The 17,534-nt window shown below is 43.4% G+C and overlaps 1 protein-coding gene across 1 annotated transcript in view; it reads left to right on the forward strand.

The window, feature by feature from the left end:
• The window catches only part of MAD1L1 (mitotic arrest deficient 1 like 1), a 696,770-nt gene that overhangs the window by 649 nt on the left and 678,587 nt on the right, over positions 1–17,534 (forward strand). The window contains exons 2-9 of the mRNA XM_077274781.1: positions 964–1,137; positions 2,558–2,698; positions 3,929–4,108; positions 4,640–4,764; positions 5,597–5,678; positions 6,553–6,683; positions 7,747–7,861; positions 8,802–8,863. Coding sequence (XP_077130896.1) covers positions 985–1,137; positions 2,558–2,698; positions 3,929–4,108; positions 4,640–4,764; positions 5,597–5,678; positions 6,553–6,683; positions 7,747–7,861; positions 8,802–8,863 — 989 coding nt within the window. The 5' untranslated portion in view covers positions 964–984. The remainder of the gene's footprint in view (positions 1–963; positions 1,138–2,557; positions 2,699–3,928; positions 4,109–4,639; positions 4,765–5,596; positions 5,679–6,552; positions 6,684–7,746; positions 7,862–8,801; positions 8,864–17,534) is intronic.

A 17,534-nucleotide genomic window follows, 5' to 3' on the forward strand; every position in this document is an offset into this window, starting at 1 on the left:
TCGGTTTAGATGAGCTGTGAACGTCATCACATCAAACACTCGTCCATCTGGTGATTGGATCATCCGTGCCGGCAAAAAGTCGTCGTCCTGTGTCAATTTCATGGGGAAAAAAAGAACGGAAATGAATTCCTGGATTGATTGTGGGTCTCCTGACCTGAAGTTGCAGCATCAAAGTCCCAGGAATCAAGTATTGATCACTTGGTGTTCAGCTACGTTCACAAAGATACTCTCCTGTGTATCTCTTAATAAAAAAAATGTCGGTGGCAGACAAACGCGTGACATTTTAGAGAATCATGTGACTTGTAATGTGAAAAAAAAGCAGATCTGAATTAGTGCAAAACTCGTCAAACAGGGCAAAAAGACAGGACACAAAAATAACCTTAAAAAGAAAGAACTGATGAATCGGGGCCAAGAAATCTACTGAGGTTTAGAGGTGAAATTCACATCAGTCCATAGCATGGTGTGACCAGGGGCTGCGAAACCTGGAACACGCAGGGTGTGAGCCTTGTGGGCTTAATATTCTGGACACGGAATAAAACATTTTGTTTCTGTATTGTTACATATTACCGACACATAGTGCATCTGGACTAAAACGTTGTGGTCAGCCGGATACTTACCGTGCTGTGCTCTAAATATGAATAATGTTTCCATTCACTGACAACAAACGGAAAACGTTGAGAATTTTTGTTCCTCTTACTGTTTGGATGAGCCAAGCGTGGTCGCCAAGCCTGATACTTTGGTCACTGACATATGTCTGTTTTATGCAAAGCACACAGCAGCTTCTATAGAAGCAGGTTTGGGGGGTGCTAAGTTGTCCAATGCCTCATCGGGTACTTCTGTGACCCATGTTCCGACTTCTGAGCCCCAATTACGTTGTGACCAAGCAGATTCAGCTGGCCAACAAACAGAACGTGACATTACCCAGATGGTAATAATATATTCTTTTTTTTACCCTATTTTCAGGTATTTTTGGAAACCGTCAAGATGGATGAAATGGAAGATAACACCACTGTTCTTTCCACTCTCCGGTCTTTTAATAAATTCCTCTCCCAGCCATTTGACAATACGCCCCCCAGTGCCAACACCTCCGACTCCATCGGGGCTTCTTTACAGATGCAGTTTCAGCAAAGGTTTCTGGTAAATGACTTGTACTTTATTTCGTGCTGGTTTCCTTCAGTGTTTGAGAAAGCCCACGGTATAATACACCACTATGGCCTCTCTCACATCCGCATTTGGCACGTGCACTGGGCCCATTGCAATCATACAGATAAAACGTGTACAATACACTGTATGTATACAATCTTTTTTCCATCGATGGAGCTGTGTGAGACCTTGTTTTTTGCATAGCGAGCTGAAGGTTTTATTGATACCATCTTGAATTACCTAAGATGTTTTGATCTTTTATTGCTTTTTTTTTTTTTTACTGAAAATCTGCTATTCTTTCATTTTGTTTTTTTTTCCCATTGCGACCTTCATGGTGCAGTTTAATTTATTTTATATTTTGATAGGCCAAACTTTTAAATATTCAGTAATATCAAAATATGTTTCTTTTGGTGCGAGAGGTGATCCTTTCATACGTTTAATTTTTCTTCTTAACTTTTTTTTTTTAATTATTTTTAATTTTTTTTTAATCACCATGGAAGTCCTCTGATTGCTTATACTATAAATTTTGCAATGCGACAGTACTGCAGTATAAAGTGTAAATTGTGGTCTCCTATGACGCTCTTCCTGTGGCATTGCTTCATAGGAGTACCATTTTGGCAGTCATGATGGCCTATAGCAGGTCATGGTAACCCACTGGTCCACCACAGTCGTGTCTTGGGGAGCTTATCGTTGGTGTGAGCACTGGCAGCCGCTTCAGTTTTTTTTTTTTGCAGCACTGGAGTGGTGCTACTAAAGTAAGGTCCATGTCCCCGGTCATATACTCGCCCACCGATGTCTTCATCTTTTTTCGGTGCCGCTCCAGTCATGCGTTGACCATTTTTTGACTGCAACTTCTGACTGGCTGAAAGTCGAGCTACATCACAAGCTCTCGATGTGAGTCTGAGAGCCAGAACGACGCTCTCATACACTTAGATTGAAGAGTGACCTCCAGAATGCTCCATGAAACTCTGGAGTGATCCAGTAGGTCACACACACCGACGGGAGCGGCGGTGATAAAAGGTGAAGCTGGCGGCATGAGAGTGTAGAAGTACCATCAGGAACTTAGATTAGAAGCTTCATTCAAGCGGTAAAGTGAAAAAAAAACAAAAAAAAACGCTCGAGTGGCGGTGTAAATACCGCAGCATCTCTATGCTTTATGGCAGCTATCTGAGCTCAGCTCTGATCGCTGCTGTTAGAGGCATATGTCGGCTTAGTAAAATATCCCTCATCTACCCTGTGTGGAGCAAGCTGAGCTCCTGAGCCCTCTCCACACAACCTCACCCGCTCAATGACTTGTATACCATCATGTGGTTATAACAATATTCCTAATGCTACCTACATGTACACATTTCACATAAAAAAAAAATAATCGTTTTTTTTTTTTTTTTTCTATCTTATACTTCTTTTCTTCCAGCTGGAGGACAAAGCTGCACAGATCCGCTCAAAATCGCACCTTATTCAGGTGGAACGAGAAAAGATCCAGATGGACCTGAGCCACAAGCGGGCTCGTATCGAGCTGGAAAAAGAAGCCAGTACCAATGCCTGGAACTATGAGGTTGGATATCTGCTTGGAAACAATCGGGGTCATGGCTTCTCTCTGTGGCCAACACTGTTTTGTGGGGATATTACTCAGAAATGCTTTCATCTAGGGAACATTTTTCAGAACGTAAACAGTTTTAGTAGTTTCAGGGGTAGGTGGGTTCCCTAAATCAATGCTTATTATCTGTACACGGGTTGCACTCGGCTTTCTGCTGTATTCCGAGAGAGAATGAATGGAGCAGAGCGCAAACAAGCACAACTCTCTCTGCAGAGCCGGACCCTGAGCGATCAGAACATTATCCCTTATCCTAGGGAAAGGGGATTACTTAAAATCCTGGGAATAACCCTATAAAGCGTTTATGGTTTATCCACATAATATGTCATAAATGTATAGTAGACTCGACCAATGGGATTTGCATCTGTCTTGCAGAATGAGGTGCCATCAAGTGCTGCTTTCAGTGGAGAGTTTGTCAGACTTCCCATACAAATAAATGTATATACCAGTATAGAATATAATTTCACACCAGCCTTTACATGACCAGGAGAGAGTATATTGGAGATGCATTGAGGCTGATACCAAGGCTGTGTTAGCGCCAATTCATTCACCATCATCTTACCAGATATCCTTTGTATGAATTTTATCTAAATAAAGAGCCTTTTCTTTGAGCTAGACTCCTTCCCTTTCTATTAGAATGGTGGCTACAAGTTTTCTGGTCTGGCGCTCAGTGGTGTTACGGGCAGTGGGGCGCTCACCAATTTCAAGTTAGTCTGTCAGCATGGATTGACTGTTCAAACCAAGCACAGGCGCTCAGTGCACCCGTGGTGTGGCCAAACAGTTCAGTTCACTTTCCCACCTATTTGTTTTTTTTATCTATCTCCTCCCCCGTCTCTTGTTTTATTGACAGCCCTGGCTTTATTGAGCCAGAGAAGTGCTGCATTAGATGGGAACCAGGTAGGTGAGAAGGTGCAATGAACTGCCTGGCCACACCAAGGGTGCACCGAGCACCTGTTGTTTTTTTTTGTCTTTTTTTAAGCTCAATGTTAAATTCTTGTTGAACTCTCCTTCTTTTAATCTATGTAGTAATATAGCTTAATCAAATAATGTTTTCAGGCGGTCAGCACATCATCAGACAGTAATTACCCTCCTTTTACTAATTACTTCGCCCCGAATTGCAAAATTAAAGGATTGTGAACTTTTATTGGGGGAAAAAAATGTCGTTATGGAGTGTGTCATTTTTCTTTCCAGCGGGAAGCAGACAAGAACCAAGAGCTTCTTACTCGCATCAAAGCTTTACAGGAGAAGGAAAAGGATTTTCAGAGTAAACTCCAGGAACAGTTTGAAATGAACAAGTCCTATAAGAAGACGATGGAATCGCAGAGCAAGAGGCTGGTGGAAAAAGAGGACAAACTGGCCGAGGCTAACGAGGTAACAGGGAAATCCATAGTGGAGTTAGTGTTCCCCGATTCCACGGAGCGAAGGTCACGGCTGTGCTCCGCGGCTTCATTCATTTTCTGTTCGGCTGTAAATAATCATTGTTGGACATCCCTTATATCGACATTGACTTCATGCAGAAGAGAAGTAAATGAGCCTCGGCCATACTCCTCACATTTCGCTGCCATTTTGACCTGACGATTTCTGTAGGACTTGGCAACCATTTAATGCTCCTCAATGGCAGAGGTTGGTAACATAAGGAACTAATTGGATTTCGGTTCTCCTATTCTTTCCATCCGATGTTTGGATCACACTCGACCGTGCAAATTACTGAGTCCATGGAAACATCAGACTGCACTCCGATGTATGTTTTCTCTCGTATGCAAAAATAAAAAACCTGACCTCTGAATAAGGCCATAGGGACCCTCCTGCATGGATAGATGCTTCTGTCAATAATGAAGTCTTGTCCGTTGTCGCTTGCCCTCCAGTGTACTCCAATATATATTTCTTAATATATTTATTTAGGCCATCTCGGTGTTAAAGGGGAAAGTGTCTGAACTCCAGTTAAAGACCATGAATCTAGAAATGCAGCTAAAAACACAGGAGTCCGAGAAGCAGGAGCTTAGCGAACACCTAGAAATTCAGCGCAAGTAAGTGTCGAATGCACGAGGGCTATACAATTGATGTATGTTTGTGAACACTTCCCAAGCCTAAAATAAGCCGGACAAGGTGCTTCCACGGCTGGAAAGTTCTAGGAGGTTGAAAAAATTCCACTGCCATGGGATATAATCTGTACTACCATAGTGGTATAGCAAGTTTAATATATAAAGTATATACCATTAGCTGGGTGCTTACCCATTTTGTATAGGTTGATGTCCCAGAGGAGCTGGCTCAGTCCCAACTCGTGTTTTTCGTTGAAAAACCTGCACAGCCCCCTTTAAGGCTCATTCAGACTTCTGTATTTCACATACATGTTATACGCGTGTTTTTCACATATAGAACACATACACATTATGGAGATTTCCTCATGTCATTACAAGTCTATAGATCCATGAAAATTAGACAGTACAAGGATGCCATCCGTGTGCTGTCCTTTTTTATTTTTTTTATTTTTTTTTAACATACAGGAAAATCATTGATGATAAAAATGCACACTGACATAAATGACCTCTGTTTTTATTTTCACATACGAGGGAAAAAGGTCTTATAGTTTTGCAAAAAACTGCTAGCATTGGGTTTGTAAAAAAAAAACAAAACACAAAATTGTGGCAAGGTAAGTGCAACAGAATGTAGGTAACCAGGGCCTGTGAATGCCCCACGCACCTTCATACTTATTATTCCATTTTACTACTCTGCATTCATAATATAAATGGAAAACTTGCATAGATGTAATTGGGAAATAAGTGTATGGCTGGATAAATGACTGATGATGATGATTATTATTATTATATCACCGTTCATCTGCACTTGTATGTATTGCAGGAAGCTGCAGGACGGCAGTCAGACGACACAGACTTTGCAGGAACTTCAGGTGTTAAATGCAGACTATGAATTAAAGATAAAGGTAGGTAAATTACAGATGTTTGTAAGGCCGAGGTCCAGACAGGTTTAAGTAAAATCCTGTGTTTTTCATCCACATTGTCTTCCGTACGTCTATTTTTGTTTTCATGCATCAACGTTTGAAACTATTTTTCAAGACCAAATACAGTTTCTTATGTGGAAGCACCACTCCAGCGAGTTTTTCATTTTACTGCTCGAGTGCTGCTTCAAATCTAAGTCCCCTGCCCTTACCTTCATACTTTCCTTCCAGCGTCTTCTCCTTCTCTTGCCGCTTCTCCGGTCGGTCTCCAGTGTTTGCTGGAGCGAGCGGGGGGTCACTTTATAATGTAGGTCTATGAGGACCTCGTTCTGGCTCTCATAGACTTGCATTGAAAGCTTGTGATGTAACTTCTGACTTCCGGCCAGTCAGAAGCTGCTGTCACAAGATGACGCCGGGAACCGAAGCTGCACCAAAAAATGGGAAGAAGCCAGAATGTGAGTATGAGACGGGGCAGAGGCTTAGGTTTAAAGCGCCACTCCCAACAGTCGGGATAAAAACCCAAAATACTGGAGTGGTGCTTTACTAACAAGAATTGGTTCGTTATACATTAAATTGACATAAGGGGTGGTGTCTGTATGTCGATTTTTTTTAATTCTACTTATACATTGAGTTAAGTGGTCAAGCCACATCCAAAAGATAGATTTGGGTAAAGCTTGCTGCATCTGGACTACTCCATTCTGTTGGATTGGTCTGTGTTCTGTGGGAATGGTCCGTCTGATCAAAAATGACTTTTCACGGTATACCCCATCTCGTAGGACAAGTGATTACTTGAAGATATTGGGGTTTATCCAAAGATAAAAACATGTTGACAATAACTTGCTCATTTTACCTTGCACAGACCTTGGAGCAGAAGCTGACGTCTCAGGAGCAGGATGCCACCATTGTGAAGAGCATGAAGTCTGACCTGGAAAAACTACCGAAGATGGAGAGGGAACTACAGCAGCTGAGGGAAGAGAATTCGTACCACAGGTAAATCATTGGGGATTGTCTCTCTAACTGCGCCCCCTGGTGGCAGCGAGTCAATGACATACTAATTAAGGGCAATGTCTAAGGATGGTAGACTTAATGGAATCGACTGGGTATCTGACACCTTGTATCTCCTTTGATCAACTTTATTATTTTATTTTTCTTGGCTCCGGCGCCAGACAGATGAGCCCAGCTTCATTCACAGTGTAGCAGCCAATGCGGCCATGTTCTTTTAAATAGATGATGTGCTCCAGTACCCTGCAGCGTCCACTACGATTTAATCGGACCTGCGCTCAGCCGCTCCATGCAAAGCATCTACATATAAACGCCGTAGAAAAAAACAAAAACAGCTGATCTGTGCTGGCGCCGACTAACGGCCCTCCATCGATCTACTGTCTTGTAGATAGGTCATCAAATACCTGTGCACAGGCAACCGGTTTAATAAAAAATAAATAAAAACAAAAAGCCGCACAAAAATATTGTTAGTATAATGGTTCATAAGAATTTAGCACAATTATGGTGCCTCATTTATTCAAGAACCCAGGGCTTCTCCTACCTCCTCTCCACCAATGATTTACGGCCACTAATGTGTTTTCATGTCCTTATATTAACTGGATAGAGAGTTGGGGGCTTTGGTGTAAGTACCTCATAACTATTTGCATAGGACTCAGTCAATGGAAGAAGCCAATGTTGCCGTTATCTAATTGTCCTGGATCCTGCTCCTGGCACCACTGGCAAAAATATGGGGTTTCTGTGGGAAGCCATGGCCGCCTCGGGAAACGTAATATTACATGGAGGCCAGTGACTGGAGCAGCTGTCTGGCTCATAGCGGGATGTCCTGAGCAGGTCACAGCTCCTTTGTGTTGCAGACCAAAAACAGGAAAGTTCCCCGTTATAATCAGATTCTGCGTCATTTTTTTTCCCTCACTAGTTTTGAGAAATCTGTAATTTTTTACCACCGTCGGGCTTTTAAAAATGCAAAAGAATATCACATTACTAGATGTAAAACTACTAACGATTATTGCTTTAGATGAGTATATATTTAATTTTCTTCCGCTTTATTCAGGGAAATGAGAGAAAATAATGCGCTGCTGAAAGAAGAGGTGGAGTCGCTGCGCAGAGCAGCAGAGCGCTATGACCAGATGAAGGAAAAGCTGGTGACCCTAGAGCTGGACAAAGAGGTAAGTAGTAGCCAAATAATCCTCACAATCCTTTTCGGTGTGCTCCATTTGCCATGTTGATAACATAAGGTGGAGACTCTCGATGAGCCCAGAGGGTAGAGCCACTAATAAGCAGTGTCTAGTTTAGACCTAGTTGTGCTACATTTCACATGCTTGCTTGCTATGTTCAACATTCCCTTTCAAAGTCGAGTATTTAAGAGCTTAACTTTTCCAGGCCACCCATAGACAATAAACATCCCGGTGGTCCACAGTTTACTTTGCAGTGACATTTTAAAACATCACTGCAAAGTATAGCAGCTCCTGGAGCAAGTAGATAATTGTCAGACACAGCCAGACTCTCCATATAGAAAGCAGGAAGGATTTATTACAGTCTTTGCCTTCCTGATCAGTGTATACAAAGGGCACTTTGTATACAGAATAGGAAGCACTGACAGTGCTTCCTCCTCAGGACTCGGCTGCCATTGGAAGGGAACAGGAGCTGCAGAGTCCTGGGAGACCCAGTCAGTCCCAATTATAGAGGTAGTGGCGGATAGATGGCACACGTGTGAAATAAACAAAAAAAAATAAAAAGGAGGGGAAAAATCCAAAAATTGCTTCTGAATTTTGCCCTCATAAAAAAAAAAAATGTCTTGTATATAAAATTAATTGACTGCAGGCAAGTTTCAGCGCTATAATTCAGCCAACGCCTACTGCTCCTGAGCCCACTCCATTCACACCTGACAAAAAGGATGTTCCATGTTTTTGCAGGAAGGGGCTGTAGCAACATGTGGATTCACAGTTTTCTACTGAAAAAGGCTGAAAAACTGTGTTTTTTTTAATCCAGTTTTTATGTTAGTCAATAAATGCCAATTCCTATGTTTTATAGTCTACCGATAAAAATAAATAAAATCTGCTTGTTTGCGGAGAAATATGTTCTGAGTGTAAGTTTTGTATTCTATAGAAAATACTTAAGAAGTTAAAAGGCTGGGAAAGCATGGAGCAAATGACTGGTCTCAGCATCAAGTAAGTGCCTAATGTATGATCCTGTGGGGTATGACTGTGTACATAGGCCAAAATCTGCACTGACGTCCGTGGGATAACCTGACACACTGTACTTTACTAATCGATTAACTCTGGATTGCTTCTTCCTATCCAAGTGATTCCCAGATTTTCTTTTTCTTTTTCGTGACGCATTGTACTTTGTCAGTTCCATATTATTTGTGGGGTTTTTTTTGTGTGAAAATTTCCAAAAATTAAAAAATTTAAAACTTTTAATCTTTATGCCCTTAAATGAGATTGTCATGTGATATAAAATAGTTAAAGTATACGTACAGTAAATTGTATTTATGTCAGCATCCTCCTTCCGAGGGGGATTAGCACAAACTGATGACCTGATGAGGTCCGGTCTATGTCCGAGGTCCTCTGCACCACAGTCTCTTCCAGACCAGGATTGAGAACACTCTAAGCCTTGCCATCTCGGACTGCTGTCCATTTCTGCAGCCTCCCAAAAATAAATTTTTCAGCTTCCGGCTGTCTTTCCGAGGGTCTTCTCACACAGATCTCCTTCAGCATCCTGTGTCTCGGGATAGAGCCACTATGGAACAAGATTGTCTTTCTCCGGCCCGTCCAAAGTCCTGGGGACACCTGTCAGAGTCCGAGTGGATGCTAAGCTGGATTCGGACCTTTAATCACCAAGTCAAACACATCCTCCATGTTAAGGGTGAGTTTGTTTCCCTTACCAAAAGGACATGTACTTCGATGGCAAAAAGGGCGTTTTCTTATTCATTGGTACTCTGATGATTTGGACGCCAAAGGAATGGGAGCTTCCCGACACACATGCCTCCTTGATATAAGTGATATGCGGGGCCCGTACTCCGCTTGTATCTCTCTTCTCACAGAGCAGATTTCTGCTGATCTGTGTGGGACACCCACCGATCTCATATTGATGATCTATCCTGAGGAAAGGTCATCAGTAGATCACTCCCTGACAAACCCTTTAAGGCGAAACATTTACCTCCAGTGTTTGTCATTCTGTATGATCCAGGGGTGGTGCTTCCCGATAGGGTGGACCGTAAAGAGGGGACTAAAGCTTGAGTAATTTTGGTATGCAAGTGTCTCCTAACAGAAGATGTTAGGAGGGGTCCTCCGCTGTAGACTTACCACTATAAACTAGACTGAGGCAGGTGATTGGCTGCAGTAGTCACATGAATGATGTAATTGACGCAGGACCAGCAGGGACCACCGTGGCGGTAGGGGATTGAACAGGTAAGTAATAGTTAACTCCTTTCCAGCTGTTAACACTTTTGTTAATCCCTTTCAGCACAAAATGACTGTTCAAACCAAGCGCAAAGGTTTGGTGTGGCCAAACATTTCAGTGCACCTTCCCACCAGCTCTTTGTCCATCTATCTCAGCCTTTCTCTTCCTTAATTTGCGCCTCTGGCTCCACAGGAGCTAGAGGAGGGCACAGACAGATGGAAAGCACCCTAAACTGTTTGACCACACCAAGGGTGCACTGAGCCTTCTTGCTTGGTTTGAACAGTCAATGTCCAGAACTTTTAAAAGACAAGGTTAGAACAATGAAATAACAAGGACGCACTGAGCGCTTGTGCCTGGTTTGGACAGTTTGTGCTGACAGATTACTTGTAAATGCATCGTGCGCTTCCTCAAAATTTCAGGAAATGGCAAAACCGAACGTGGTATCTGCTTGTTCAGTGTCTGCACAGACTTTGTGAGAATCGTCACCTTTACGCCATGCACTGTACAGGACGGCGTCGCTACTTTGTAGGAGCTTCGCTCGGATTTTAATGACGTGAATTTAAATGGCAACCAGCAGAATTGTGAATGCAGCTCTAGAGTATAATGTCAGTGATACAGATCGTAGCAGATGGGAACGTTCCCTAGAATGTAAGGTGCTAAACTGCTAACTGATCCGCAGTCATTTTACAGCCTATGAAGAATAAAGGAAGGGTTTTCTTTTACGGGAATAATAGCATCTTTCCTTCATTGCTTACTTATTCCTAAATGGGGATATGAAGAGCCGGTGATTTACCAGTAAATTACTTTCTGCTCATAATGAAATCCAATTATAATGGATCCATATGTGTTGACGATCGTCCTCGCAATCACCAGCATCTGTCACTCCAGCCCTCCCCCCGACCCTTCCTGCGTGCGGCGAGGCGCCCCTTCTGACGGATGCTGGCGCCGGTACGCCGCCCGTCCTCCCCTCGCCGCTGTCCTTCCCCTGGTATTCCACCTAAGTGACTTTCTGGTTGGTGGAAAGAAGGAAAAAAAAAAGAGCTTTTACTTACTTCAAGCTGTTCATGTTTAATGAAGTAATTTAGCAGCGGGAGACAAATGAAAATGAGTGACAAGGTTTTTTAATTTTTTTTATTTATTTTTTATTTTATTTTTCTGTTGCTCCAGACTAATAACATCTTCATTTAAAATGAGACCATTCGGAGGAAACGGCGAGATTCTGATTAAGCCACGTAACACCGAGAGCGAATATGTATTTATTAAAGAACGGTGGGGAAAGATATCGGGGAGAGGGGATATGATTGTGCCCAAGGAAATAATTTATGGCCGCGCTTTAATAATTTGCTTTAGGCGGCTTTCATACTGTTTCCAATTAAAAAAATAAATAAAAAAATACCGTAAATAAAAAAAATAATGGAAGGTTGGGGATGCTGTGATTGATGTGGTGTCGTCATCGGGGAAATGGAGGAATCGTTGTAGTGATATGTAATAAATATATATATTCCCATGGCCAAAGGTTGCCAACACTGTTACAATTCATCCATTCTTCCTATGGTGTTATCATCCGCACAATAACCCAGTTTAGTGGCCCAGTAGCTGCCTGCAGCCGTACATCACCAAGCACAATGCCGAGCGTCGGATGGAGTGGTGTAAAGCCACCACCACTGGATTCTGAATTAAACATGTTCTGTTCAGTGATGGATCGCACTTCTCTATCTGGCGTCTAATGGAGGAGTCTGGGTTTGGTGATTCCAGGAGAACGTTACCCCCTGACTGCATTGTGCCCGCCGTACAGATGTGCTCAATATTACATTGAGATGAGCAAAAAAAATAAAAATCACCATTCTCGTCCATTCACTTTCCGTAGCTGTCTTCATCAGTCCAATAGACTCCTAATAGAGCATGAACAGCACTTCTTCATCCACATAAGGGCCTCGAGGACCCCCATTTTCCAGCAATTGGACCCCCGCCAATCATACAATTATCACCTTACAGGGGTGTTTCCATCTCCAAGATCCTATCCCAGTATGTAGTAGGTATAATAATATTAGCAAATACCTCCAATTAGAAATGTAGTATAGTTCTTCTGATTAGCCCACGTGCAGGGCTTTGCAGTAGCTTAGGTATCCATGGTTACAACCACTAGCTGTCACTGAGTGATCGTAACCATGGGTACCTGAGCTACTGCAGCACCCTGCACATGGGGTAAGCAGCATTGTGAATCAGAGGAACTATACTACATTTCTAATTGGAGGTATTTGTTAATATTATTTTTACATCTCCCTAATGGACATGGGAATACCCCGTTTTCTTTATGGAAAACAATTTTGATGACTTCTTTGTACGGTAAGACCCCAATTCATCAAATAGCTTGCTCCACAAAACCAAGATAAAAATAGTTGGAAAAATGTTTGCGTAAATTGTAGTTTTGCAAATAATGTTGACACTTTTGATGATTTTCTTTTTCTTTTGCGTCTTTTTTTTTTTTTTTTTTTCTTAGCTCAAAGGGAACAAAGGTCAGCATCAGCCATGTCTGTTCCTTCATTTCGGATTATTAGTCCTGTTTATGGACTCAGGCAATGTGTAAAAAGTCCAGTGTGCAGTGCAAGAAAAGTTCCTTAAATTATCCACCAGATGGCGCCAGCTCTTCTGATTAATACAGAATTTTGGGAGGTTCTGATGTTTCCATTTCATATTCTATTGATATCCATTAATTTGTGATTATAAGGCGCCTGATTTCTTAAAGACGCAGCATTGATTCAGCACTTTCTCTTCTTTCCATGCAGAGCAGTGCCTGGTCCACTTGGCTTTTTAGGGAATTTTCACTGAATCAGTACTGTGACTCCTTTATGATTAGTAAGGGGTCAAATCACTGGAACACCCACCCATTTTTAGAATAAAGTGATCACATATCCTAATAATGCAAGTTTAATTTTTGTAACATGACTGCCCCTTTAAGTAACCTTCCAAAATTTTGGGGGGCCCATTCGTCAAGACATTTTTACGACATAGTTAAATTGTCACACTTTTTTGCACAACTCCTAAGTTTTGCATCTTTTTTTTAAAAAATTTTGTTTATCCAACTCTTTAAACTTTTTAAAAAGTTGGCATAGCTTAGCGCGGCCCGACAGATCTACCATGACGAATTCCCAATGTGTCTGCTGCTCATTAGCAGATTTTCTTGCTGTCTGTGAATAGAAACATTTCTTTTTCACTTTCATGGGCTGAAATCCGCTGCCATTTTGGACGATCTTTCCGCCTCTGGGTATAAATCAGATAGTTTTCATTCACTGACAACAAGCAAAACTCCATTAAATTAGTATGATATTTTCAGCACAAAGTCCTTTTTCTCATACATGGATTAGACTGCGACAGTCGCACCTTTCTGTGATTAACCAGGTGCCGGCGATGACGCCTCCTGTCCATTTGACTCCATTAATGAGATGACACAGATTTGATGCGTCTATTCTTTTCATCAAGAGCAGGGCCAGACATACATCTCAGCAATGTCTTCTATGGCCGCCTGCACGGGCCATTGCCATTCATAGAGGCATCTGGCTTCTCGGAGGAGATTTGTGGATCATATCCAAATGTCTAACGCGGACTAACACTCGCTTCCTGCCAACTTTCCAGTGATGTGGCTTTCTCAGATAATTGCAGCGCAGCTCATTACAAGCCTTAGCTGAATTAAATCATCCTTCTCAAAAGAATATTTTCCTTTTCTTTTGGTTGGCATCTTTTTTTTTTTTCCTTCCCTTTTTAATGGGTAACATATAATGTAATAAGCCCCCCATCTCAACCAAATCTACAGGCGATTGGGGCTATTTTTTTATAACTTAACTCGCTTTTACTCTTCTCCATAACTTTATCCCTGACCAGTCTGGTGTGTCCATTGGCTGTCCTCTTTTCCACAACTTTATCCCTGACCTGTCTAGTGTGTTTCTTGGTTTTAATCTTCTCCACAACTTTATCCTTGACCAGTCTTGTGTGTTCCTTGGCTTTATTCTTCTCCACAACTTTATCCCTGACCTGTATGGTCTTTTCCTTGGTTTTCATGATGCGGTTTGATCCCTAATATTCTCAAACAAACCTCTGAGGCCTTCACAGTACAGCTGTAGTTATACTGAGAGTAAATTAAATCCAGGAGGACTCGATGCGCTAATTATGTGACTTGTGAAGGCAATTGGTCACTCGGGATTTTATTTAGGGGTATCATACTACGGTAGCTGAATACATATGCATGTTACAATTTTTAGTTTTATAGTTGTAAAAAAATGTACAAAACCTTATATAATTTCCTTTATATATAGGGGTATGAATACATTTTCAAGGTTGTGTGACTATAAAAAAGTTTACATCCAAGAGTTGCATAAAAATCGTGTCCCCCCAAACTTCTCCACATTCACTATTACAGCACATGAGCATCGTGGAGGGTGGCACCCGCTTGGGAACCACTTCTTGGGAATGGAGAGTTGCTGTGCATGACTTATGAATGGCCGCCCATGTACTAGACTTTTTCTGCAGCAGGTATTATGCTGGGACTGGCTGAAATTTCACACTGGATTATCAGTTGTTTGCTGGGGTACCAGAAGTAGAACCTGGGATGATCATCTGATCACTGCCAAGGCTGTCTTCCAAAAACTGAGGTCTTTGAAGAGAGAACCCCCTTTTTTTTTTTTTTTTTTACCCCGAGTCATGCACTCGAGTTTGCATCTGGAGCTCGGGTGCGCACCGAGTATCGCGGGTGCTCGAGTCCATTCGCCCGCATGTGTCGCCGCTTTTAGACAGCAAAAAAAAATGCGGGCTTGCCAGTATATGGCAGGCAATTCTTGCATGTTTTTTGGCTGTCTAACAGCCGCAATGCATGCGTGGCGTGGACTTGAGCACCCGCGATACTAGGTGTGCACCCGATGTAAACTCCAGTAATGATCATTTTCGCTCATCACTAGTTCTCACCTTAGACCTGTATCACATATCCGCCCAAAATGGCCTGGTAGAAGCTGGTCCCACCTCTAGATCTTTAGAATGTGGGTCCCTTCGGTACCCATTTAATGTTCTAATCTAGAAATGGGTGACTATGTGCACACTGTTCATTTTAGGATAAAGCAGTGTAGGAAGAGGTTTCATTACTGCCGCCCTTTACTCTCTCTATGGAGAGGGGTAACGAGAAGGCGTGAGACAGAAATACAATAACTTGATTCTTCCATTAAAGAATGAAAACAATTGCAAACATTCTGTGTCGGTAGAAAGAACTTTTTTAGGTGTGCCACTGAGGATCAAGCAGGCTTGGAGAGATGGCGGCTGTGAAGAAGCTTCCACTCTCCTGTAACATGTCAGACAACGGGTCTGAAGCATAAATGGCCGAGCTGTGTCCGCGCTGTGTGACATACGTGTGTCACTCCCATGGATCATCCTCTGGCTGCTTTGTCTTCTCAGGCTCTCCTTTTCTTACAAGATCCTTCCATCCAGACGCTTCTCCCAGGGATGGATTCTGTTCCCGTGTCTCTGATCCTCGCCTGCTGCAGCCAGATGACACTGCCCGACTGCCTGCGGCTACGCAGATCAAGCTTGCGCCTGCTGATTTTGCTCGGCACAGTGAAGGCGAAACGGGGACAGGACCGGCCTATTCTTAGAATTGTCTCCCTCCTTTCCCTTCCTTCTTTTCACTAGCTGATGACCTAGGCGACCTGAAGATTACAGGCCGAAGGTTCGTTTAAAGGCTTCTCTCAGAAGGAAGCTGCGCTTAGGACAGTTTTTCTTTTACTATTTTAAAGTACTTTTTTTTTTTTTCATACTTTGAGTTAATGGGAAAATCTAATTAGTATAAATAAAAAAATATTCCCGCACGCTGTGCTTTCTAATGGGTTGTTTTCGTGGTGACCTCCACCCCACCAGACACTCGCTTAGATATTTTATGTCTAACCTGCATATTTTGGAACTTATAATATATACCCTTTGCATAACGTGTGTAAATGTATTACTTTTCCTGGTGTGACATTTGCCTTTGTACGGTGTAGCTACCTGCCACCCACACAGTCCACTCTGCTGTGTCTAACTCTCTGGGCCAATCAGATGCCCCTTTAGTGTCTGCTCCACTTCCAGTCACTACGTGCAGCCTCACATCCTGCAGCTTCATCCCCCTCCTCCATATCTATTACTGTAGTGTGTCAGACTCAGCGGTTTACAATGCTAGCGGACATATATTCATGTATTGTTCTATGTGTTTTTTTTTTTCTGTGCTTATGAACTGTTGTTTCTGAATAGACGTTTGTTTTTCATTGAGGCCGGTGAAGTCCTTTTTTATATGTGACGTATTCAGATCTTTTCCATTACAAGTGTTTAAAGGGAACCTAACCGGTAATACATGCCGACCCGAGCCACTGTCAGACGCTGGCTGCATGATCTCAGCCGGGTACGTTCAAAACGCTGCAGAGTTCAGAGAAAATCATGATTTAATAACCACTGGTGACCAAGCCATGTAACAGACTAGTCGGACAGGCGGGTCCTTACCGGGGACCGAGCCACATGACAGACTAGTAGGACAGGAGGGTCCCTGCTGAGGACCGAACCACATGACAGACTAGTCAGACAGGTGGGTCCCTGCTGAGGACTGAGCCACATGGCAGACTAGTCGGACAGGCGGGTCCCTGCTGAGGACTGAGCCACATGACAGACTAGTCAGACAGGTGGGTCCCTGCTGAGGACCGAGCCACATGACAGACTAGTCGGGACAGGCGGGTCCCTGCTGAGGACCGAGCCACATGACAGACTAGTCAGACAGGTGGGTCCCTGCTGAGGACCGAGCCACATGACAGACTAGTTGGACAGGCGGGTCCCTGCTGAGGACTGAGCCACATGACAGACTAGTCGGACAGGTGAGTCCCTGCTGAGGGCTGAGCCACATGACAGACTAGTCGGACAGGCGGGTCCCTGCTGAGGACCGAGCCACATGACAGACTAGTCGGACAGGAGGGTCCCTGCTGAGGACTGAGCCACATGACAGACTAGTCGGACAGGCGAGTCCCTGCTGAGGGCTGAGCCACATGACAGACTAGTCGGACAGGAGGGTCCCTGCTGAGGACTGAGCCACATGACAGACTAGTCGGACAGGCGAGTCCCTGCTGAGGACTGAGCCACATGACAGACTAGTCTTGACAGGTGAGTCCCTGCTGAGGGCTGAGCCACATGACAGACTAGTCGGACAGGGGGGTCCCTGCTGAGGACCGAGCCACATGACAGACTAGTCGGACAGGAGGGTCCCTGCTGAGGACTGAGCCACATGACAGACTAGTCGGACAGGCGAGTCCCTGCTGAGGACTGAGCCACATGACAGACTAGTCTTGACAGGTGAGTCCCTGCTGAGGGCTGAGCCACATGACAGACTAGTCGGACAGGGGGGTCCCTGCTGAGGACTGAGCCACATGACAGACTAGTCTG

Source organism: Ranitomeya variabilis, chromosome 7 (assembly GCF_051348905.1).
Source record: "Ranitomeya variabilis isolate aRanVar5 chromosome 7, aRanVar5.hap1, whole genome shotgun sequence".
NCBI classification, from domain to species: Eukaryota; Metazoa; Chordata; class Amphibia; order Anura; family Dendrobatidae; genus Ranitomeya; species Ranitomeya variabilis.